Below are 24,409 nucleotides of genomic sequence, written 5' to 3' on the forward strand. Positions count from 1 at the left end.
TTTGAACATGCACACTTGGTATATGGATTATTCTGTAGCCAGTGTTTATCAAATAAGGAAAGCTGAGTAGCAATTGTAGACTGCCTTACTGTCATGCCAAAGTTTCAAAAGAAGTTAAAACAAGAAGCTAAAATAGCACTGTGGGTGTACCTACACTACCTGGACTGCAGCGGTTGAAGGTGGCAGCCCCCCACCACCTTCTCAACGGCAATTAGGGACGGGCAATGAATGCTGGTCTAGCCAGCCCCACATACTGTGAAGGAATAAAAAAAGGAAGAACTTGCATTTATTTAGTGCCTTTCATGCTTTTAGGATACCTCAAAGTGCCTTACGGCCAATGAACTACTTTTGAAGTGTAGCCACTGTTGTAGTATAGGGAAATATGGTAGCCAATTTTCACAAACAGCAATGAGGTAACTGACCAAACAATCTGTTTTATCGCTGTTGGTTGAAAGATGAATGATGATCAGGAAATCTTTGAATACTGCCATGGGATCTTTTATGTCCAACAATTATTTTAATGCCTCATCCAAAAACAGCAATTCTCACAATACAGCAACTCCTCAAGGAAATGCCTGTGTAGATTATGTGGACACATCTCTAGATTGGAGCTTAAACCTATAATTTAAGGATTTAGAGTTGAGAGTCCTATTAGAACCTTATACTAATAAAGCTTTGCAGCGGGATTAGTCATACTGCCACTGTAGTGAAATAAAGCATGGCTAACTCCTAAGAAAATCTTACACCAATACTGATCCACGCAGGAAGTTTTATAGTTGACATCAGAACATCCATACATTAATGCAGGGGGACATCACTTTCCTCCTTGGTGCCCTTGCTAACAAATATGACAATGTGCCTTTACGAATGCTGTCCAGTAAATATTCAGTGTTTTCTAAAGCAATGGATGAATTGGATTTGGATGAATATCTCAGAGCACAACATATTCAGGTCCAAAGGAAATTCATGATGGTTCACATTCCTGCCGAACCCAAGGGCCAAAGTATATACACCATTCCACTCCTACCTTGCAACGTCAAAGAAGACTCAAGAACCAGAATAACCAAGCTGTGTCATATGCATCTGGATGATCTACAGACATTCTGAAAGATTGGGATAGCTTTTCCTGTAGCTGTGAGGTATATCATTAAGTGAATGTACCTTCCAAATGAACCAGTTCACAATTCATTACCATATGAAATGACTGGCAACATTACTTATCAGAGGAAATACATTTTTCATGTTGTCAGTGGAAATGAGACGCAAACAAGAGTGACCTAAAATTTTAATACTAGGCAGACTTTTCAAGAGTCCAGAACATTACAGATGAAACTCATGCGGCCATCAAGGTGCCACACTTAAGATCTCAATTTGTTTATTAATAGGCTAGCTCTATAAATCTTGGAATCACAGAATTGTTACAGCTCAGAAGGAAGCCATTCAGCCCATCGTGTGAGCAATTCACTTAGTGCATGCTCCTGCCATCTCCCCATAACCCTGAAAATTCTTCCTTTTCAGATATCAATCTAATTCCCTTTTGAATGCTTTGCTTGAACCTGTGTCCACCACACTCTCAGGCAGTGCATTTCAGACCTTCACCACTCGCTGCATGAAGAAGTTTTTCCACATATTGCTTTTGCTTCTTTTGCCAATTTCTTTAAAGCTGTGTCCTCTCGTTTTTGATCCTTTGATAAGTGGGAACAGTTTCTCCCTATCTACTCTGTCCAGGTCCCTCATGATTTTGAATACCTCTATCAAATTTCCTCTCAGCCTTCTTTTCTCCAAGGAAAATAGTCCTAACTTCTGCAATCTATCTTCATAACTGAAGTTCCTCATCCCAGGAACCATTCTCGTGAATCCTTTCTGCACCCTCTCCAATGCCTTCACATTCTTCCTAAGGTGCGGTGCGCAGAACTGAATGCAATGTTCCAGCTGTGGCCAAACTAGTATCCTTTACAAGTTCAACATAACATCCTTGCTCTTGTACTCCATGCCCCTATTAATAAAGCCCAGGGTATTCTATGTTTTATTAACCACGCTCTCAATCTGTCCTTCTACCTTCAATGACTTATGTGCATAGACACCCAGGTCCGTCTGCTCCTGCACCCACTTTCATTTCAGATCACAGGTATGTTCTCCTGCATGTTAAGTCCCATTATCTAGAAAGTAGCCATGATGTCCTGATTCTGTATTATTTGATGGGTCGTAGAGAACGAATGGCTGCCTCTTGAAAGACGAGGGCTATTCTTTGCTGTCATCATTTATAAACCCTCACAGAGCAGTAGAAAATAAACATAATAGACTGGGTTTAATGAGTAGTAATGGTGATGAAATTGTCAGCAATTTTCACCATGACCCTTCTGAAACTGGCAGCAATTCCTGGGGTCTGTATACGTGTAGTTAAACATAGGGCTGGATTTCACGGAGTGGGGGCGGCGGGTGTATTCTTCACATCCCCATTGCAAGAGTCGACTGACAGCTGATGCACGTGAAAGAAGCCCACCCCGCAGCCATAACATATTGCCAGTGGGGTAAGCAAGCAGAGTGGGACTTCCGTTCCTCGGTGGGAGGAAGTCATGCCCTTGAGGACTGCTGTCCAGTCTGATTGGCCAGCAATCCAGCAGTCCCAGTGATGCCAGAACTCAGCAGTGAGCATTGCTGAGGCTGCAAGGAGGCCCACAGGTGAAGAGGACATTGATCCGGGAGAGGGGTAAATTGGGGGCATTGGACGGGGAGCGATTGGGGAGCCCAGCAAAGGGATTTGGTGGCCAGGCAGGAAACAACAAAGTGTGTGGGTGGTAGCGTAATGGGGATTTGGCCCTGATAGGCATAGGGATCCCCCCTCAAATGACGTACCACCTTCCTTTCTGCCTTTTAAGCAGTCTCCTTTAGAAACAGCCTGTCCACACCCACCTGCCTGGCCATGCCAGCTTTTTAATGGTGTGGGTTGCGTATTATTCCAGTCTATTGCCTTGGTGACAAGCTCAATTGGCCATTAATTATTTATTTAAAAATGGCAGTTGGACTGCCCATTTCGGCCTCCACCCACCTACCGCATTATGGAGGACAGCTCAGGGGGTGGGCAAGAAGGTGGTTTGTGTGCATTTTACATGCCCCCTGCCAAAACCATCCCCTGTGGAGGGCTGTAAAATCCAGCCTTTAGAAACCCATAAATTGCTGCCAGTGACTCTACACTTCTCCATAAGATTCACTGCTGAAGTTCCCACAGGCCACAATCAATTAGTAATCACAGAACTAATGAGAACTTCCATGGTTACATTATTAGTCTTCCTGTAAAAATCCTTGAAAAAGTTGTTGAATGATGTGTAACTGGTGTTTTAATTGTTTACTAAGTTTATAATTACTGAAAAATAGGCTCACAAGCACTAAAAAAATAATTTGATATTTATGGAATGCCAAATTACTTCATAATGATAAAAAAATCCACATTTTTTGATTTTAAAAAAAATTAGTTTGTTTATATTTCAGCTTCTACCTTAATCCCATGAGTATGTCCCTGTTTTTTTGCTTTCTGTAAATTTTAAAATTAAAAATGAAGGGATTCAGAGTCTTTGAATTTCTGGTTGGCTGTCTGTGAGAATATTTCAATGTGATCAGTTGCTTATCCTGCTTGATGACATCATTACTGCTGGGTAGCTGGAGATCCCCTTGAATGGCACCAAATTCAAACTGGCATTGGGAAAGGGGAAACCTGCACAACTAAAATCACTGATCTTTGAAGGCAGCTTTCTGTGAGTTCAGTGGCCAGCACCATTGCTTTGCTGTGAAATTTAGCCCTACGAGCCTCATACCCATATTTGTGATTCTGTGGAGCACAGAGTAGAGATGCTAATGGAACAATATTGTTATTTGGACTAGTCAAGCAGATGGCTACTGTATGATCTATCCAGATATCTGAGTTACTCGCCATCTTGTGCACACTGCACAACTTTACCATCCAAAGAGATGTGAGCATATGCTAAGCCAAGAAGGAGGCTCATGTTACTATAGCTTCACAGGAAGAGAATGAGGAGAACAGAAGGATGATGTGGAGATGATGTACCAGCAAAGAAACTGATGATATTTTGTAGGTTATGTTTTCTAATTGTGGACACATCTTGTAACTGACCATCTTTGGGATTTCCATATGAATATGAACATATATAACCCCATTTCCTGCAATCAGGCGGCCTCCTATCTTCCACCGCTATCACCGCTGCTGCACCATCAATAACTTGTTTTTATACAGTGCATTTAAAGTAATGAAACATCACACAGCGCTTCACAGGAGTACTAATAAACAAAAAATGACACCAAGCCACATATGGAGTTATTTGGTCAGATGAATAAATGCTTGGTCAAAGAGGCAGGTTTTAAGAAGTGTCTTAAATGATGAAAGTGAGATAGATAGACGGATATATGTGTAGGTATTTCCAGGGCAACTGAAAATTCTAGCAATCATATCCCACAGTTCAACTCCAAAAAAGCTTCATTCAAAGGTAATATTAAAAGATCTCAAATTACTGTGTGCTTTTATAATTCACATTTACCTAAAACCATATGGTATATGCTCACTGTAGTATTCAATTTTTTGGTGTTTCATTATTTATGTCTATTGACTGCTAATTGTGTATGATTAGATAAGCCAGGGTATGGTCACTTAAAAAAAGAAGCTAAACTGAGGCAAGCTACCATAGCCATGAGAGCAGATATTTTAAAGCACTGAATAAAAAGTCCTACATGCAGCAGCTGGTGTGTCATCTCTGCATATCCCTTGAGGCAGAAAACACAACATCCATGCTTTCTCTTGGTGCTTATATAAGGTGTGTTCATCTTACTCATTAAAATTTGACTGTTTCAACGTAAGCCTTCTGTGAGAGAAGGGAATGTGGTTGTAATCTGCTATTGATTGCTCTGACTCTGTTTGGATGTTCAAGGCTGTCAACCTCTGAATGTAGCCTGCAACAGACAGTGTCATGTCTGATGATGCACTTTAATATTCTGGCACATCCTAAATCCTTTGAGGGACCTGGCTGGAGTGGGAGAATATAGCAGTGACCACAGAGGCTGCTGCATCATTAAACTTTTCTCCTGCCCTGGCTTGATTTCTTGTGATCAGCAATTAGCCAGTTGACAGAATATCTCCAACATGAGCAAAATCAGCCATGAATGCTGTTTTCAAATGATATCCCAGTGGGTCAAATCCAGCTGGGAAAAATTGCTGTAACTCTATGTTCAAGATCTCAATGGCATTAAGACACAGTGTTTATGAAAGAACATTGTTTTCTGTGCTTGTTGCCTTATTGCTTTGTTCATCTGCAAATGTCTGTGAACACACCATTTGATCAACTGTACCTTGCATTTGAATAAACCCCTCCAGCAGAGCTGTGATTCACCCAGTAATGCATGCTGAAATTCACAAATTACATTGGGTGGAATCGTCCCAGATTTGCACTAAGAGCAGTAGCGGGCGTGAAAAATTATGTTTTCCCCGCCGGCTGCAATGGCGGATTTTTGCGCTGCATTGTCCGCTTCCTGGCGCGTCCTGCCTCATTAATAATGCATTCACAGGAAACATGCTGGATTGTTGGCAGGCAGCCTTGGATTTTCGCGCCACGCCGTGACCTCAGCGATTCCTCGCACTGGGAGCCATATTTAAAGCGTACCAGACTGCATGCCTACTTCATGCCTACAGACCAGGACTGCTCCAGGCGACAGATGGCCCTGAAAGCAAAGGTGACAGCAGCCTTCAAATTTAGTGGCGCCTCTCTGGGATACCTGCTGGATGCAGTGAAAGGCCGTCACAAACTCCTCTACCACTGGCCTGGCCGCAGGAGGTCCACCAGAGTCACCAATCCGGCCTGGGAGGCTGTGGCAGCAGCGGTCGGCACCAACGGAGCACAGAGGAGGTCAGCCATCCAGTGCAGGAAGAGGGTGAATTATCTCATCCATTTTGCCAGGGTAAGTCAACCATCGCATCACTCTCAACACACACTGCCAAACCCATCACACATCCACAGGGATCTCACATCTCAAGGGACAACATCACTAACTCTCACACACACCCTCACATCTCCATCAGGCTCATATCCTCTGGAGCTCGCGTCCTCATCCCGTCCATGGTTCCACTCACCACGCAAACATTCTAGGTGCCACGTGTCCTGCTCAAACTCTCTCCATCTGTTTTCATGCAGGAGAAGCTGGTTCACAGCAGCAGGGAGAGGTCCCAGACTGTAGGTGGAGTGGCCCACGTTAGGCCCCTCACTCACTTTAAGGAGTGTGCCATTGCGCTGACTGGTGAGGACGTGGACCGTGTCTGCGGTGACGATGAAGTTGGCAGTGAACACCCTCATGAGGATCCTGCAGTACATCATCCCTCTCTCAACACAACTGTGAGTGCTCTCTCTCCTGCTTTTGTCTCTGCTGCCATGCATTAATTATCTCTACTTTGGTTCAGAGGGAGCTCTGCCAAGTGACAGGCTCAGCTAGCCAATCCCCCAGATCCATCCACGTCCTCACTTCCAGCCAAGGGGACGCCTCCTCAATTGATGAGCTGGATATAAGCAGCCTGGAAGATCTATCACGGCACTTAACTACACCCTCCACAAGTGCAGAGACACACATCTCGGTGGAAGTGAGATCAAGAGCAGGCTCAGGTTCAAAATCTGGTGGCTACCTCGTGATATACGTCTGCAGCAGGAAGAGCAGGTTCAACTGAGCCGGGTGGAATTATCCCAGATTTGCGCTGAGTGCGGTAGTGGGCAGGAAAAAGAACGTTTTACTCGTCGGCCGCAATGGTGGCTTTTCATGACGTATCATCTCAAAACTGTCTCATTAATCATGCGTTCCCAGGAAACACGTCGTTTCGATGGCGGGCGGGCTCTCATTCATCCGCCAGGCCATCACGTCGCTGCTTCCTCACGCTGGGCACCATATTTAAAGTGCAGCCGCGTGCACACCTCTCAGTGCTTCTAGCCCAGGACTGCTGCATAGAAGACATGGCCCCGAAAGGCAAGAAGACTGCAGCCCCCCAATTCAGTGGCGCATTCCTCCAGCACCTTTTGGATGCAGTGGAGGCCTGCCATGATGTCCTCTACCTCCAATCTGTGTGAAGCCCATCAAGCAAGGTCACCAATCTAGCATGGGAGGCGGTGGCAGCGGTGGTCAGCGCCAATGCCCTGCAAAAGAGAACAGCCACCCAGTGGCAGTGCTCATCTGTTCCCCCAGGGTAAGTCACTCTTCTCATCACTCTCAACTCACACACTCACAAACCCATCAAACATCCACAGGGATCTCACACCTCATAGGGCAACGCCACTAACTCTTAAAAACACCCTCACATCTCCATCAGGCTCATATCCTCTGGAGCTCACGTCCTCATCCCATCCATGGCTCCACTCACCACACAAGCATTCCACACAGTGCCATGCATCCTGCTCACACTCTCTCCATCTGTTTTCCTGCAGGAGAAGCTGGCTCACATCAGCAGGGAGAGGTCTCAGATTGGGAATGGAGTGGCCGACATTCGCCCCCTCACTCACTCTGAGGAGCGTGCCATCACACTGACTGGTGAGGACGTGGACTGTGCCTGCGGCAACGGTGAAGTTGGTGGTGAACACCCTCATGAGGATCCTGCACCACCTCATCCCCCCCTCAACGCAACTGTGAGTGCTCTCTCTCCTGCTTTTGACTCTGCTGCCATGCATTAATTATCTCTACTTTGGTTCACAGGGAGCTCTGCCAAGTGACTGCCACCCTCAGCCAGACAGTCCCTCAGCTCCAACCAGGTCCTCGCCTCTAGCCAAGAGGACATCTCCTCCTTTGGAGAGCTGGAAATAAGCAGCCTGGAAGACCCATTGCAGCACTTACCCACACCCTCCACCAACACAGAGACACACAACTTGGTGGGACCTAGATCTAGAGCATATTTAGGTTCATAATCTGGTGGTCACTGCACGGGCACGCGTCAGCAGCAGGGGGAGGCAGGTTCAGCTGAGCTCGCCAGCACTTGGAGGACTCCTGGGGAAGAGGCATCTGTGAGGTTCGAGTCACGTGATGAGCCTCTGGATTCGGCCTTCCAAATCATCATGGACAGTCAGCAGAAGGCAGGGGAACATCACGTAGAGCTGTTGGAAGCCCTCAACAGTGCGGCACGTGAGTTGGAAGAATTCAGCCACCTGCTCTCTGATGAAGTGGTGCCCACATGTGCACGTATGGAGGTCTCATGGTGAGGATGGCCGATGCTATGGAGACCCTAGTCCAGCAGAACGCGGAGATGCGAGCAGATCTGCACCCCATTGCGGCAGCCATGGGTGATTTCCTGCAGTGGCAACACAAGAGGGAAATGGGGCATCTTGACGTTCCTCCAGGTGCTCCTTCCTCTCATGGAGTCACAGGCTGGGGCCCTTGGGTGCCAAAGGGAGGACAAGCGGAAGGGACAAGCGACCCCTCCCTTGCACGTTCACCAAGACATTGCATCTCCCCAACACCTCTGGTCATCCTCTCAGGAATCTCAGAGGCTGTCTGCTCCCTCCGAGTCCCCTTTGCCTGGGACCCCTTCAACCTCGTCCTCTGTCACCGCAGAGGGAGCAGCTGGGCCACAGGAGGACAGCCAAAGCAAGCCGGGGCCCTCAAGGCCTCAGCTGTCCAGAGGACACATGGCGAAGTCATCAGAGGTAACAGGGCCAACCATTGCACAGGCTGTCTCCACCCCTGCTGCGATGTCAGGGCAGCACCTAGAGAAAGTGGTAGGCCTAGAAAGATTAAGAAATCCTGGTCACAATTGGTGGCATGGGTGAACAAATTTTGTCACTTTGTAATTTGATAATATATTCACTTTCACTGAGCAACGTGTAATGTTGTCTTTCAGTGCCATTGATGGAATGTTTAGATTGATTCGAATGTTTAGAGATAATTCTCACTTTTAAAGCTCCCCCTGCGCCCCCTCACTAACAATTCAGCTGCATGTATGGGGAACCACGAGTGGTTCTGGGGGGAGAAATGTGTGTGTGTGGCAGGGCCTTTCGGAGCCTCATGCAAGAAGTCCCCCATGAACACGGAGCCTTCCTCCATCGCACTCATCTCACTGTCCCGAACATTTTCAGCTGCCTGCTGGGGTTCTCTTTCAGTTGTCCATCTGAGCCAAGCTGCATCTCCACCCACCCACTAACCGCACTCCCTGTTCCTGTTCCCCTCCAACACGAGATTCCGCTCACTTTTGACTTTGAAAAGATGGCAGTGGTCAAATTCCTCGTGAGCTCCCCCATCCTTTCCCCTCCCCCAGTCACTCATGTCCTTTCCCCAATAACCATAGACCATCCTGCCATAACCTTCGATCTTCCAGCCCAAACCCTTGCCATTCCAGGATGTCCATGTGAATGTGCACATTCCCCACCTTCCGGAAAATCCCACCCCCATCCACATTGACCTCCCTGACCTCTTTCTTCCCAACCCCCATGTCCATGTTTACCTCCGTATTCCCACCAAACATCCTCGCTGTCCCTCCTACCCATATCGTCACACCCTCACCCTCCCACCCTACCGGTTCCCTCTGCCCCTTGTTACTCTAAGCATCCCCTCCTACCACACCTATCCTGAGTTCACTCTCCGAGAGGCAGTCATTGACACTACAGACCCCTCCCTTGCACGTTCACCAAGACATTGCATCTCCCCAACACCTCGCACCCCCCTTACATTTTCCTCCTCCTTAAACCTTCCTCCCCGATTAAACCTTCTTTCACCCTTACATCTTCCTCCACCCTTACTCCTTTCTCCCCCAGGACACGTTTTCCCTCCATACTCCCCCCTGCCCCCGGTCACCTTCCCCCCTCTGGACTCCCTCTTAACCCCAGAGCCTTCCCCCCTCCGAACTCCCTCCTTCTTCCTGGCCACCTTGCCCCTTCTGAGCTCCCTCCTTTACACCTTCTCCCCCACTTGCACCTTCCTCCCCCTTTACACTTTGCCCGTCTCCCAATCCCGCTCCCCCGAACCCTTCGCGCACTCCCCCCCCCCCCCCCCCCCAACCTCACCCCTGCCGACACCTTCGCACCTCCTCTCCCCCCGCACCCAGACCTCACTTGCGCCCCGGTACACCACTCGTACCTAGACCTTCCTCTCCCCCACTCCCTTCGCCGATCATCCATACAGCCCATCCAAAGTCCTTGAAGTTCCGAAGCACCGACGGAGACGATGGAAGATGGTGCAAGCCCATGGCGAAGTCCAAGAAGTTCCAAAGCAGGCCCGAAGCATCAACGGATACCATTGAAGATGCTGTGAGCCCTTAGCAAAATCTGTGAAGTTCCGAAGAGTCAGCGAAGTCGAAACTGCTTCACAGCGGAGTCACGTGCATGCTGACCCGCTCACCATGTGCTGCACGTGTTCCTCCAGGATCCAGTAGCTGTAGGGCTCCAGCATCTTCTTCTCGGACATTTGCGACCTGTGCAAGGCCCCAAAGGTAAGTCTCAACTTCTGCACGTCACGCTTGTCCAGATGTGTTCTGGGCCGGCGTGATTTCCCGCCGGTATAACGGAGAATTGGGCATGGGGTCAATTCCGGTCAGGCCTTACTTTGCATCCCATTAGTAGGATGCAAATCGGGTTCACACCGGCCTCCAACAGGATTCACGATCCACCATGGCGGACACCATCGAATGATTCCCACGCCAGCGTGAAATCGATTTCTGCCCCTCCCGCCGAATTCTCCCCCCTACTGCCTGCCGTGACACCCGCTGCCAATGTGAACGGAAAATTCTCGCCATTGTTTGAGGCACAGGAGGGAGAGTATTTGATGTGAAGTGCTGTGATGGCACCATTTCCCTAACATGGAAAATAGCAGCAGGAGAAGACAACTAGTAAGAACTACAGTGCAACCCCAGCCAATAATTTTCAAGATAGCTAAGATCATTAGGCTTATAGCACATTATGCAGATGGTTAGTAAATGTAGCTCTGAGGCTTTAGAAACAGAGCCATTGTATGAGAGATCATACATGGATGTTACTTGGTAGATGATGGCATCAAAACTCCAAACTTGCCCTCACCACTGAACTCTAACGATTTGCATCAAAAAAAAAGGCCCATCTTCTCTAAAACAGATAGCTACTTCAGCATGGCTGACCCATTTCCTCTCCTGACAGATGTGAACAATTTTGACCTGTCAGCACAGCAGAGTACTGCAAATGTAAATAAGTGCCCAATACAGCATCACTACGTTCAAACCACCTTCTACCCAGTGTAAGGCTTTCTCACATTCCTTTTCATGGTGCTTTTTCTGGTGAGTCTTTTGCAAATGACCTGGAAAGTGTGATGTGCATGGTATTATTGCTCCTTACATGTTACAAAAAATGACAAAGAAAGCTTGCAAAAAATGACAAAGCTATATGCTTTTCACTTTGAGAGCACAACAAACACTTGCATTACACAAAGGATGATTTTGCATGAATATAAAAACACTTATCCATGGCTTAGTTCTCTCTTGATGTCAGTGAACATTTCCTTATTTGTTCTCTGATGTGGTAGATCTGATAACTGCATCTACTGTCTCAGTGCCATTCATCCATGTAGCTTGCACCTGTATTTTTACAACTGGGTGCCAATCAGCACCAAACACGGCGTCTTCTCTCACTGTGCTTTGTCCATCATCACTTCCAAGGCATAGTAACTAAAGGCAGGTGTTATTGGACCCACTAGCAATCTACACTTAATGCTTAAACTGTTACCCCACTTTCAAAGATAGGAAACTCCCCTTTAAAAGTGAGAATTATCCCTTTAAGACATGCTAGTTTATTGATTTATCTGATTTGTGGCTAATATTCAAGGAGCGGACCTCTATTCATAATTTCATTAATTCAGGTACCAGAAGCATTGTAAAGAGGAGTGTGGGCTTGCTTTGAATGATCCGGTGGAGCGAGCCCTACATGCTGACAGCAAGAGTAAAGGAAATTTTGTTAGGACTGAAAAGTTAGGGCTGTAGTGGATTACTTAGTGAAAAACATGCTCTCTCCTCATACAGACAAAGTATGGTATCACAGTGTAATAGGTACACAAGAACACAAGAAATAGGAGCAGCAGTAGACCACATGGCCCATTGAGCCTGTTTCAGCCATTCAGCATGATTATGGCTGATCTTGGGCTTGAACTCCATTTTCCTGCCCGCTCCCCTTAACCCTTAGAGCAGGATTTTCCCTATGGCGGGCGGGAGTGGCCAGGGGCGGGCAGGGAGCTGATCGCCACCCACGATCGGCTCCGAACCGCCATTTTACGCAGACGGGCCAATTAAGGCCCACCCAGTGTAATAAGCGACTGGTAGCGCTCAGTGTTACCTGTATGGGCGGGGGGAGGAGGGAGAGTCGTGGCCAGCTCCCTGAGGCACAGAGCTGCCTCAGGGAGATTAAATGTATATTAAAATAATTAAAGAAATGATTTAAAAATTTATTTAAACATGTCCCCTCATGTGACTGTGTCACATGAGCGGGGACATGTTTTTATATTTGTGGAGATTTATTTATTTATTTAATAAAAGCTTCAGGAAACCTCATGCCGCCCGTGGATGAAGTTTCCTGAAAATCGCGAAGGCTGCTTGGGCTTTTTGCCTGCCCGCCAACCTTAAGGTTGGACGGGCAGTATTCACAAGTGGGTCAATTCATTTCTTAATGACCCAGCAGAGGTGGCGGCACAGTGGTATACAGTCAGGTGGGAGTTGCCCTGGGAGTCCTCAACATTAACTCCGGACCCCATGAGGTGTCAGGGCATCAGGTTAAACATGGACAAGGAAACCTCCTGCTGATTACCACGCACCACCCTCTCTCAGCTGATGAATCAGTGTTCCTCCATATGGAACACCACTTGGAGGAAGTACTGGGGGTGGCAAGGGTACAGAATGTACTCTGAGTGGGGGAATTCAATGTCCATCACCAAGAGTGTCTTGGTAGCACCACCAATGACTGAGTTGCCAAGTCCTAAAAGGTAGGAGTCCTAAACATAGCTGCTAGACTGGGTCTGCGGCAGTTGGTGAGGGAACCAATAAGAGGGAAAATCATACTTGACCACATCCTCACCAACCTGCCTGCTGCAGATGCATCTGTCCATGACAGTATCAGTAGGAGTGACCACTGCACAGTCTTTGTGGAGATGAAGTCCCACCTTCACATTGAGCATATCCTCCATTATGTTGTGTGGCATTACCAGCGGGCTAAATGGGATAGGTGTTGAACAGATCAAGCAACTCAAGACTGGGCAGCCATGAGGCTCTGTGGACCATCAGCAGCAGCAGAATTGTACTCGAGCACAATCTGTAAACCTCATGGCCTGGCATATCCCCCATTCTACCATTACCATCAAGCCAGGGGATCAACCCTGGCTCAATGAAGAGTGCAGGAGGGCATCCCAGGAGCAGCACCAGCCATACCTAAAAATGAGGTGTCAACCTCGTGAAACTATAACGCAGGATTATTTGCATGTCAAACAGCATTAGAAGCAAGTGATAGACAGAGCTAGGTGATGCCACAACAAATGGATCAGAGCCCACGCTCTGCAGTCCTGCCACATCCAGTCGTGAATGGTGGTGGACAATTAAACAACTCACTGGAGGAGGAGGCTCCACTAATATCCCCATCCTCAATGATGGAGGAGCCCAGCACATCAGTGCAAAAGATAAGGCTGAAGCATTTGCTACAATCTTCAGCCAAAAGTGCCGAGTGGATGATCTATCTTGGCCTCCTCTGGAGGTCCCCAGCATCACAGATGCCAGTCTTCAGGTAATTTGATTCACTCCATGTGATATTAAAAAATGGCTGAAGGCTGTGGATAGTGCAAATTCTATGGGCCCTGACAATATTCCGGCAATAGTACTGAAGACTTGTGCTGCAGAACTTGCCGTGCTCCTTGCCAGGCTGTTCCAGTACAGCTACAATGCTGGCATCTACCCAGCAATGTGGAAAGTTTCCCAGGTATGTCCTGTACACAAAATGCAGGACAAATCCAACCCGGCCAATTACCGCATCACCAGTCTACTCTCGATCATCAGTAAAGTAATGGAAGGGGTCATCAACAGTGCTATCAAGCAGCACTTGCTTAGCAATAACCTGCTCACTGATGCTCAGTTTGGGTTCTGCCAGGGCCACTCTGCTCCTGACCTCATTACAGCCTTGGTTCAAAACACGGACAAAAGAGCTGAACTCCTGAAGAGAGGTGAGAGTGTCTGCCCTTGGCATCAAAGCCACATTTGACTGAGTGTGGCATCAAGAAGCCCTAGCAAAACTGGAGTCAATGGGAATCGGGGGGAAAGCTTTCTATTGGCTGAAGTCATACCTAGCACAAAGGAAGATGGTTGTGGTTGTTGGAGGTCAATCATCTCAGCTCCAGGACATCACTGCATGAGTTCCTCAGGGTAGTTTCCTCGGCCCAACCATCTTCAGCTGCTTCATCAGTGACCTTCCTTCCATCATAAGGTCAGAAGTGGGGATGTTCATTGATGATTGCACAACGTTCAGCACCATTTGCAACTCCTCAGATACTGAAATAGTCCATGTCCAAATGCAGCAAGACCGGGACAATATCCAGGCTTGGGCTGACAAGTGGAAAATAACATTTGTGCCACGCAAGTGCCAGGCAATGACCATCTCCAACAAGAGAGAATCCAACCATTTCCCCTTGATGTTCAATTGCATTATCATCACTGAATATCCCACTGTCAACATTCTGGGGATTACCATTGATCAGAAACTGAACTGCACTAGCCATATAAATACTGTGGCAACAAGAGCAGGTCAGAGGCTAGGAATCCTGCAATGAATAACTCACCTCCTGACTACCCAAAGCCTGCCCACCATCTACAAGGCACAAGTCAGGAGTGTGATGGAATACTCACCACTTGCCTGGATGAGTGCAGCTCCGACAAGCTCAAGAAGCTTGACACCATCCCGGACAAAGTAGCCCGCTTGATTGGCACCACATCCGCAAACATTTACTCCCTCCACCACTGACGCACAGTAGCAGCAGTGTGTATCATCTACAAGATGCACTGCAGAAACTCACCAAGGCTCCTTAGATAGCACCTTCCAAGCCCACAACCACTACCATCTAGAAGGACAATGGCAGCAGATACATGGGAACACCAGCACCTGGAAGGTCCCCTCCAAGCCAGTCACCATCCTGACTTGGAAATACACCACCATTCCCTTACTGTCGCTGGGTCAAAATTCTGGAACTCCCTCCCTAACAGCACTGTGGGTGTACCTACACTACATGGATTACAGCGGTTCAAGAAGGCAGTTCACCACCACTTTCCCAAGGGACATTAGGGATGGACAATAAATGCTGGCCAAGACAGCGAAGCCCACATCCCTTGAATGAATTTTAAAAATCATTCCCTTTGCTTGCAATACAGTCTGCAGAATTTTCTGAAATCCATTCTTTTCTCAGAATTTAATATGGCATTGCAGTGTTATTAGTTGACAAAACAAGTGCAATAATTAGCTGTTATTTCTTGGCTGGGGGATTTCCGTGATTACAGCCAATGTTTACTGGGAGTCACAAGTGCAGCAAATGGGTTTGCAAAATAATTACGAATAATAATTATTCATGAAAACAATCTTTAGGAAAGAATCTTTAACTGTGCTTTGTCCTATGGCCAAACTTCTTACCTGTGTTACTTTTTCTGTCACGTTGTGTGTCCTTTCCTTCACTTTAGGTGCAATGATGGTCTTCTCTGATGAAGGTGGGGATGAGCTCTTCTTTTCAGCTTTTATATCAGAAAAGTTCAGGGTAATTTGAGGAATCTTGCTAATTGTGTTATACTTGTTGAGATTAGAATCTGATGTGGAGCCCAGTAGGCTTGACTTGATATGATTAAAAGGTCCTGAGGAAAATTCACAATAAAATATGTAAGGTTTTACACTGCAAACTAGGTATTTTACACTAGTTCATAGTATGTTCTCTTAATAGTAGATTGAGCTTTTTGATTATCATAATAGGAAGGACAATTTCATCCATTTAATAATAATAAATAGATAAATTACTAATTCCAGTTATTACAATTGAATGAATTTTCAAAATACATAAACTAAACAACTCAATTCATTATATTTTTGAATGATTAATTATATCTGCTCAAAATATGGACATCCCTGATGTACATAGTGCAACCTCAGGGAATGGGATCAGTTATATTACACAGAGACAGTGTTAATTATGCTACTACGTTGCATGCAAGCTCAACACCTTTCGATAGTACAAATGCCTAACTCAGATATCATCCGGCAATTCAGCAAAAAAAATTAATGAACAGATAGTCACATATTCAATTAACAGTCAGCTAATGGTCATTGATTGATGAACTGCAGATGCACATGTATTTCTGCTAGATGCAGGAACTATAGTCAATAACATTTTGCCATTTTTACAGGTTCAATACACATCTATACTTTGAATGGCTAAGTCGATGCAAATGGCTCAGTGCTTCCAAAAACAGTACAGCCTTTTGTGTAACAAGTTTCTGAAAATCATCAGCACAAGTTAATGGCATTTCAAAAACACATGCTTTGGAAAAGTAATTTCCTGCCATTAGCTATGATCCATGAATGAAGTCATGTTACCATTTAAAGATCAAGTGACATCTTGTCACTAAAATGCATTTTACATCATTATTTCTATTTGAACTTTCCCCTGTTTCATTTCAATATTGTGGAACCTAAGTATATTTTGTACAAAATTATAACCAGATGATATTTTTCCATTTGTGCTAACTGAAGTGACAGTGTCATTTGATTGTATACTTCCCCTAGCATTTTTATGTGCTCTTCTTTCAAATCTGTTTTTGGCTTCATTGATAAGGATGTTGGAAGGAGTCTCTACAAATCCACTCTAAACCTGGTAAGAGACATGCCATCTCTGTCTGATTCAACTGCAATGGTGGACTCAAGAGAAAACTCTGCTCTCTGTGTAGCTTGTCAGAGCTCTGTCAGAGCATTTACTGTTCTACAGCATTGGGTTGTTTCAGTTCATAACATTCAAGTTGCCTGACAATTAGACTCAGCAGTTTAACAACAGTTACTCAATAATCAGCAGATAATGAACAAGAATGGTTTACAATATCTTTGCTTATTTAGGTGCAAGATGAAAGGAGTACTAAAATAAATACTGCCATGACAGAAATCTTAAGATGCACAAGTTCATTATCATCTTAATTAGGTGAGGTCTCTGCACTTTTAGTGACAATCAATAGCACTTTTTTAAAAATGTCTAAACCTCCAAATGCAGAACTAAATTGTTTCTAAATAACTTACAGCAACAGTCACAACAGCTGTGGTAACATTCTGAGGCAGTACCAAAAGTTTACTAACAGTGTAATCGCCAATAGCATTGATTTGGTTCAGCAGGGAATGACTGTTAGGCTAAACATCTAGGCCTTTGTTAATAACCACATCATTAACCACATAATGGAATAGCATGTCCGAGTCAACTTACTAGTAAAGAAACATCACTTCTAACCTATGTTTAAATGGAAAACTACAGTAAATCTTGAAATAATGTGATATGTACTTGCAGAAATAAAGCTAGCACTTGTTTAAATTGTTTTTCTTTGTTATGTTTCTGATAAAAGTTTCAATCCTGTTGCTTGACCTTTAAGGAAAGTGAACAGAACTCTGATGATATCAGGTGTCATGCTATGTTAAGGAAGATATTAATAAAAATGTTGGCAGCATAACAAACTTGATATGGTATCTGGCAGTGACAAGCGTGGCTTAATATTGCAGATAAAAGAAATGAAAAATTCACAGTTGTATTTTTTTCATTGTAGCTCCTTGATGATGCCAAGTCTCTGCTGTACAATTTCCCTCCATTTCCAATCTGATCGAAAAAATAATTTAAATGTGTCAAAATGTAGGAAATCACTTAAAATGGATGACAGTGACAGTTCTAGATTCAGTGTTAGATCCAACAATAGTCCCAATGAATAACGGACAATTGACGTACACCACACAAAGGATCTAAGATATCCAAATCATACTGCCTGTCAATATGATAAATGTTAATTCCACAGATATTACAAGCATAGTTAATAAATGTCAACTTGTATAATGTTTACAAAGCATGGTAAAGACACCAATGGGGTGAATGTTTACATATTACCCCAGCTTGTTCTTAATTTTTGATTCACCAAATTTAACATTGAATGCCTAGATTGGCTAGATTTCTCGATTGACAGCAGCCAATCTTTGGACTTTAACTGAGCAATCCATTCAGAGAATCGGGTGACGATCTAACACATCAGGCGCACCTGCAGTTTGTGAGCAGATACATGTAAATGACATGAAAATTACGTCACAACATTTTATTTTCCAGCCAATTAACTCTACTTGCCTATTCAGCTGTATCAATTGATTGGTCAAAGATGCTACATTGAACCATATATAAAAATATATTTTAAGTATCAGTTTGGCTAAATGATAGTACTCTTGCCTCTGAGTCAGAGGATTGTGGATTCCAGTCCAACTCCAAGTACCTGATCACAAATTCAAAATTAACATTGCAATGCAATACTTTGGGAGTGCTACATTGGCTAAAGTGTCACCTTTTGGATTAAGTTGTTGCCTCATTTGCTTGTTCAGGTGAACTTATAAGATCCCACAGCATTATTGAAAAAGAGCTGGGAATTCTTTCATTCTGGACAACATTTACCGCACACCTCTCCCCACCCCAAGTGAAGATCTTCAAATACGAGTAGAAATTAAGGTAAGGGAGGAGGCCATTAAGCCTCTTGAGACTCCATCATTCAATTAGATCATGGCTGATTTGCACCTCAACTCCTTACCCCCCCATTGTTCCACAACCCTTGATACCTCTCTCTTTCTGTCTCTTCAGGTACCATGCCCTAAGAGGGCATTGGCAACCATGTGTTGTTCCATGGTTATGCTTGATAAGGTACTGCAGTGGTTTCTCGTTGCCTTCTGCAGGTTCTAGCTGACCAAGAGTCTCTCTTGCTCTTACTGCCTACAATTGGTATATTGGGAGGATTTGCGGGTTGATAATCAACCTGTTTGGCCACATTATGAATGCACCTCCTGTGACCATCAACTGCCAGAGTGTGACTCAAACCCAGGCTTCTGGCTCAGAGGTAGGGATGCTACCCACTGCACCACAAGACCCCCTCCTTGATATCTTTGTCTAAGAAATATCTTTCACTTTCAGACTTGAAAACTTTAATTGACCCAGCATCCACAGCTGTTTTGGGGGAGTTCCTGATTCCTAATTTGTGTGAAAAAAGATAATGCCATCTTATTCTGAATTTTCCCACCAGAGAAAATTGATTCTTTTTACCTACCCAATTGAATCTCTATCATTTTAAATGCATCAACTTTCAAACCTCTAAACTGAAGGGAATAAAAGCCAATTTTATGCGTTCTTATTCCAAGAATCCTTATATCATTATGCTGAATCTGCACTGTATCCCTTCCAAGGTCAACTTGTGTTTCCTGAGGTTTGGGACTCAAAATTGAACTCCGTACTCCAGATGGGGACAGGCCAAAGTTCTATCCAACTGGAGCATCACCTTCTCACTTATGCATTCCAATCCTCTAGTGATAAAGGCTAATATTCCATTCACATTTTTGATTACTTTTTGTATCTGTGCACTAACTTTTAGTGATTTGTGATACATGAACAACTAAGGGCAACATTTTCCTCCCATCGCGGGGAAAGTGCGAGAGCGGGTGCGGGTGGGCTTCCGATTGGCGCCCCCGGGCGGGCAGGGGGGATTCCCTCAGCCGGGAGTTTCTTCCGAAGCCCGCCTGGGCTCCTGGCCTGCCCGCCAACCTTAAGCGTGGACAGGCAGGTCCATCAATCATGTTAATTAGTTTTTTAATGGCCTTAATAAGCTGTTGACAGTTCAGTGGGTGCACAGCCGATTCGGCTGCCCGCCCGCTGAACTGAAAATCTAAATGACGCAGGATGACGTCGGGATGCACGCCCAACGTATCCCCGCATCATTTTATGCATCGGTGAGCAGGCCCCGCCCCCACTCGCCAACTGGAAAAACCTGCCCTAAATCATTTGCTCCTCCACAGTTCTTATTTTCTCACTATTAAGAAAACATTCCGATTTGTCTTTCTCAGATCCAAAGTGAATGGTCTCTCACTTTCCCATAATTCCATTTGCCATAGCTTTGCGCACTCATTCAGTCTGTCCATATTCTTTTGTAATGTTCTTCTCTGATCCATACAACTTAATTGTGCCTCTTAACTTAATGTCATCTGTAAACTTGGATATTCATCTCGCTATTCCTTCATCCAAAGCATTAATTCATATGGTGAAAAGTTGAGGCTCCTGTACAGGTCCTTGGGATACACCACTTGTCACATCCCAATCAGAAGAATAACTCTTTATCCCTATTCTTGTCTCCTACCTCGCAACCAATTATCAACCCATATCACAAGGCTTCCTCTAATTCCATGTGTTCTAATATTTCCTGATAAGCCCTTGTATGGAAACCTTATCAGATGTCTTCTGGAAGCCCCTATCGACAAAATTCATGGAAATGCCCCTATCTACCATGTTTGTGACCTCCTCAGAAAATTCAACTACATTAGTCAGACCTAATCTATAGTTTACAAATCCATGCTGAGTCTCTTCGATCTATGTTTCTATATCAGCTGATGATTGACTGTTTATTGCAGCTTGTGGGGTCTTGTGGGAATCCCCTGCCATGTCTGCCTACAAACAAGTATCTGCACTCCAAAAGCAATTAGTTGGCTCTCAAGTTCTTTGAAAGGTCCTGAGGACAAGAAAGGCTCTGCAGAAATGCAAGTCTTTTCTTTAAAGATCCTCAAGAAGATTGCCAAATTGTAAAGGTCAAATTTCAACCATTTTGCTTGTTCATGTTGTTCCCCACCACTCACCCTCCCAGCCCATTGCTACCCCAGGGGTGGAATTTTATGCCGGCGGGATTTCACAGTCCCACTGAAGTCAATGGACTTTTGAACGGCTCGCTGCATTTTATGGCTCTGCCCCTGTCGTGACAGGACCGTAAAATCCCACCCCATGTTTTTTCTTAGGCTTTTAGTAGCCTTTGTGACAATTGTTTTTTTTTTCCAGAGTGCCATAGTGGGGATTCCCTGGAAATCTCTACTTCTTGGAGGATCAGATCAGACTGTTGTGTTCATTCACCTGGCAGTCACCCTGCCCAGACTCTGTAGGAAAATGCATATATATCTGTAATTGTCATACAAACAGGAGCTGCAGAAATGTTATATGGGAAAGTATGACTAAGTCATGTTACATGCTTCAAGCAGACTAGCCACCATGCTGCTCCTCAGGCAAGATACTGTCTGCGGCTATTGTCATCTCAATCACCCTGGAATTTTGCAGTTTGGGATCATTTCAGATTTTGGCAACGTAAACGAATTAGTAATCCATAGATGTGTTAAGCAAGTGACAGCTCCCTTGCATGCTTGAGCAAGCAGTTGCATTTACATGGAAAACTACAGGACCATGACAGGGCTCAGCAATTTTATAGAGTAGTTTGATTCCCAAAGGCCCAGAGTATTATAGATTGTACCTATGTAGCCCTATGAGCTCCACTGCACAATGTCACTACCTACACAAACAGGAAATGATTCCACTCTCTCAATGCCCTCTCATTTTATGATCATCAGTACAGGATTATACATGTCAATATCCACTTCACAATACACTAACACAACATCTTCATTTTAAAATCATAGGCATGCTTCGTAACCAATACATTGCACCTGTTTTTGAAAAAGAGAGGGACGAAGAAGACATAGTTAAGGAAGAGGAGTGTGAAATATTAGACGGCATAAGGGAAGAAATGCTAAGGTGTTTCGCATCCTTGAAAATGGAATGATGAAATGTATCCCAGGGTGCTAAAGGAAGCAAGGGAAGAAATAGCTGAAGCTCTGACCATCATTTTCCAATCCTCTCTGGCTACAGGAGTGATGTTGGAGGATTGGAGAATGGCTAATTTTGTACCACACCATGTAGGAAACCCAACAGCTTTAGCTGCAAGGGCTGGTGTCGGGCAAAGAGGGGGTGCTCTTCTTTCCATGTTCCCTGTGCCCATCAGAGAACACCCTCCAATTCACCCCAGGTCACACTTCCCTCTTTACCCACCCACGGCCTCGGAAACCCAGTCCCCACTCCCTTCACCACCCCCCCACCCCTCCGCCCCCCCCTGAAACCCTCTCCTTGCCAGGGCCTGCCAGCCTGACTTATTTCATGTCCTGGCTCCACTTTGTCGGGACAGCCTGTAGCCTAGCAGTAGCCACTGCTCCTGCCTGGTGCTATTGCGACTACAGAGCCGCCAGCCAATCAGATGATGGGCAGCCTCTAAGATGGAATTTCCTCCTGAGATAGGAGCAGAAGTCTCACCTTAAAGTAATTACAATTGCTTCCATTTAGTTTGCTGAGGGGCAGTCAGCATCATGGTGGGCAGGCGTGCCATCGACCTTTTAGCTGGGCATCGGGGACCATGGCGCCCCTTAAAATCCAAGGAATTGCATATTCCACTGCACATCGGTCATTTATGCAGTGTTTTAAAAGGGTAATACATTTATTTATCTGCTTGATAATTGCTGTGAAAAGATTTATCCATGCACTCAATAAACTGGAATAATTGGCTCTCCATCACTCCTGATTTCAAGGCTGTTGGTTGTGAGGGGCAGGAAATGAGTTGGGAGGAACCAAGGTCTCTCTCCCCCCCCCCCCCCCGGAATGTGAAACCAATTTCCCCACCATTATTTAAAAGTCCTTTTCCATAAGGAATAAAAAAAACATGCAGTGAAGGCCATATTGATATATGACATAATTTGGTTGGGTGGTGAATGGGAGACCCATTCTGTCTGATTTTTATGATCAGACTTCATAAATTATAGGAGGCAAACTGCTGGTGCTAGTCACTGGTTATAAGCAACCTGTCATTTGCGAGGGTGGGAAATCCAGCAGGCCTGCTGTTATGTTTAACTGTTGTACTGCTGATAACCTTTTAGAGGCTGTTAAACACTCCACATAGGTGCAGAGGTGGTTGAACAAGGTGCTTCATTTATTGACTGCAGTAACTGAACTAACCAAAACTAACATGGACTCTGTGATCCCACAATGCCCAGCTGCCAAGCACAACAAGCTCAGTAAAACATTCAAAAGACAATGAATACATAACATATTCCTCCCCCGTTATTGAAAATGTCAGTTTAACAAAACATTTTCTGGACTAGGGATAGAAGGTATGTCCTCTGTGCCCTCTGAACCCATCTCAAGTCTCTGACTTCATAAATTCAGACATTCAGGGGGTCTTCTCTCCTGGTGTGGGTTACAGTGGACTTCTGACACTTTGAGAGAGCAATGCTCATCGGAGACTGATGGCAACCCAGGACCTGCAGCGGAATCTGAAGTTGTGTCTAATGCAGGTGAAGGAGAGACAACCTCAACTTCAGTGGAGCTAGACTGAGGAGGTGAGACTGGAGCCGGGATTCCTTGATTTGGTGATGGCTCTTTCAGAAGAAGTGTATCCTTAGATTGTGCTTGACTTGGCAACAGTTGGTTAAATGTCTCTGCCAGGTGAGATCATTCACAGTTTGGACTGTGTATGAAATGGGTCCTGTCTCAGCAATCACAGTAGCAGGAACCCATTTAGCTCTGAGCTAGAACTTCTTGTCCAGAACAGAAAATTCTTGCCTTTTATCTTTGTGCTCTTCTCTCCATTTGGTCATGCTGTTGATCTTGCATAACTTGTTGTTTTTTTGTTGGTTTCAGCAGGTCAAAGCAAGTGCGCAGTTGCCGTCCCATTAGTAGAAATGCTGGAGATGCTTTAGCCGTAGCATGTGGCATGTTTCAGTATGTCAGCAGGAATGTGTCCAGACGCTTTTGAATAGAGGAATGTCCTCATGCTGAAATTAAAGTGTGTTTCATGGTTTGAACAAATATATCAGCTAACTCATTGGTGATGGGTGGTATGGTGCTGAGGTGATGTGATGAATTCTGTTACTTCTCAAAAAATTCTCAAACTCCTGCGAGACAAACTGAGGTCCATCGTCAGTCACAAGTTGTTCTGGTAACCCGTAACAACTGAACACTTCTCATATCCTTTGAATTGTACTCTCAGCAGTAGTAGAGGACATCACTGAAACTTCTGGCCATTCAGAATGCGCACTTACAACCACCATGAACATTGTTCCTTCAAATGGACCAGCGAAATCGACATGGATGCACTGCCATGGATTTTCTGGCCACTCCCATAGATGGAGGGAGGCAAGGCCAGGCCACCAAAAGTAGTTTCTTGCAATCTTTTTCATGTGAACTATTCCACAGTGTCCAACATGAAGTTGGTCCGACACTGGTTTCCTCAATGTTGATGGAATAATAACTCGCTTGCTCCAAAGCAAACATCCTGAAGTGACTG

General features: G+C 45.1%; 1 protein-coding gene across 1 annotated transcript in view; it reads right to left on the reverse strand.

The window, feature by feature from the left end:
- LOC144686705 (voltage-gated inwardly rectifying potassium channel KCNH7-like) overlaps window positions 1-24,409 on the reverse strand; it is a 219,550-nt gene that overhangs the window by 153,315 nt on the left and 41,826 nt on the right. The window contains exon 2 of the mRNA XM_078552292.1: window positions 15,639-15,853. Within this exon, the coding sequence (XP_078408418.1) occupies window positions 15,639-15,853 (215 nt within the window). The remainder of the gene's footprint in view (window positions 1-15,638; window positions 15,854-24,409) is intronic.

Source organism: Cetorhinus maximus, chromosome 11 (assembly GCF_964194155.1).
Source record: "Cetorhinus maximus chromosome 11, sCetMax3.hap1.1, whole genome shotgun sequence".
NCBI classification, from domain to species: domain Eukaryota; kingdom Metazoa; phylum Chordata; class Chondrichthyes; order Lamniformes; family Cetorhinidae; genus Cetorhinus; species Cetorhinus maximus.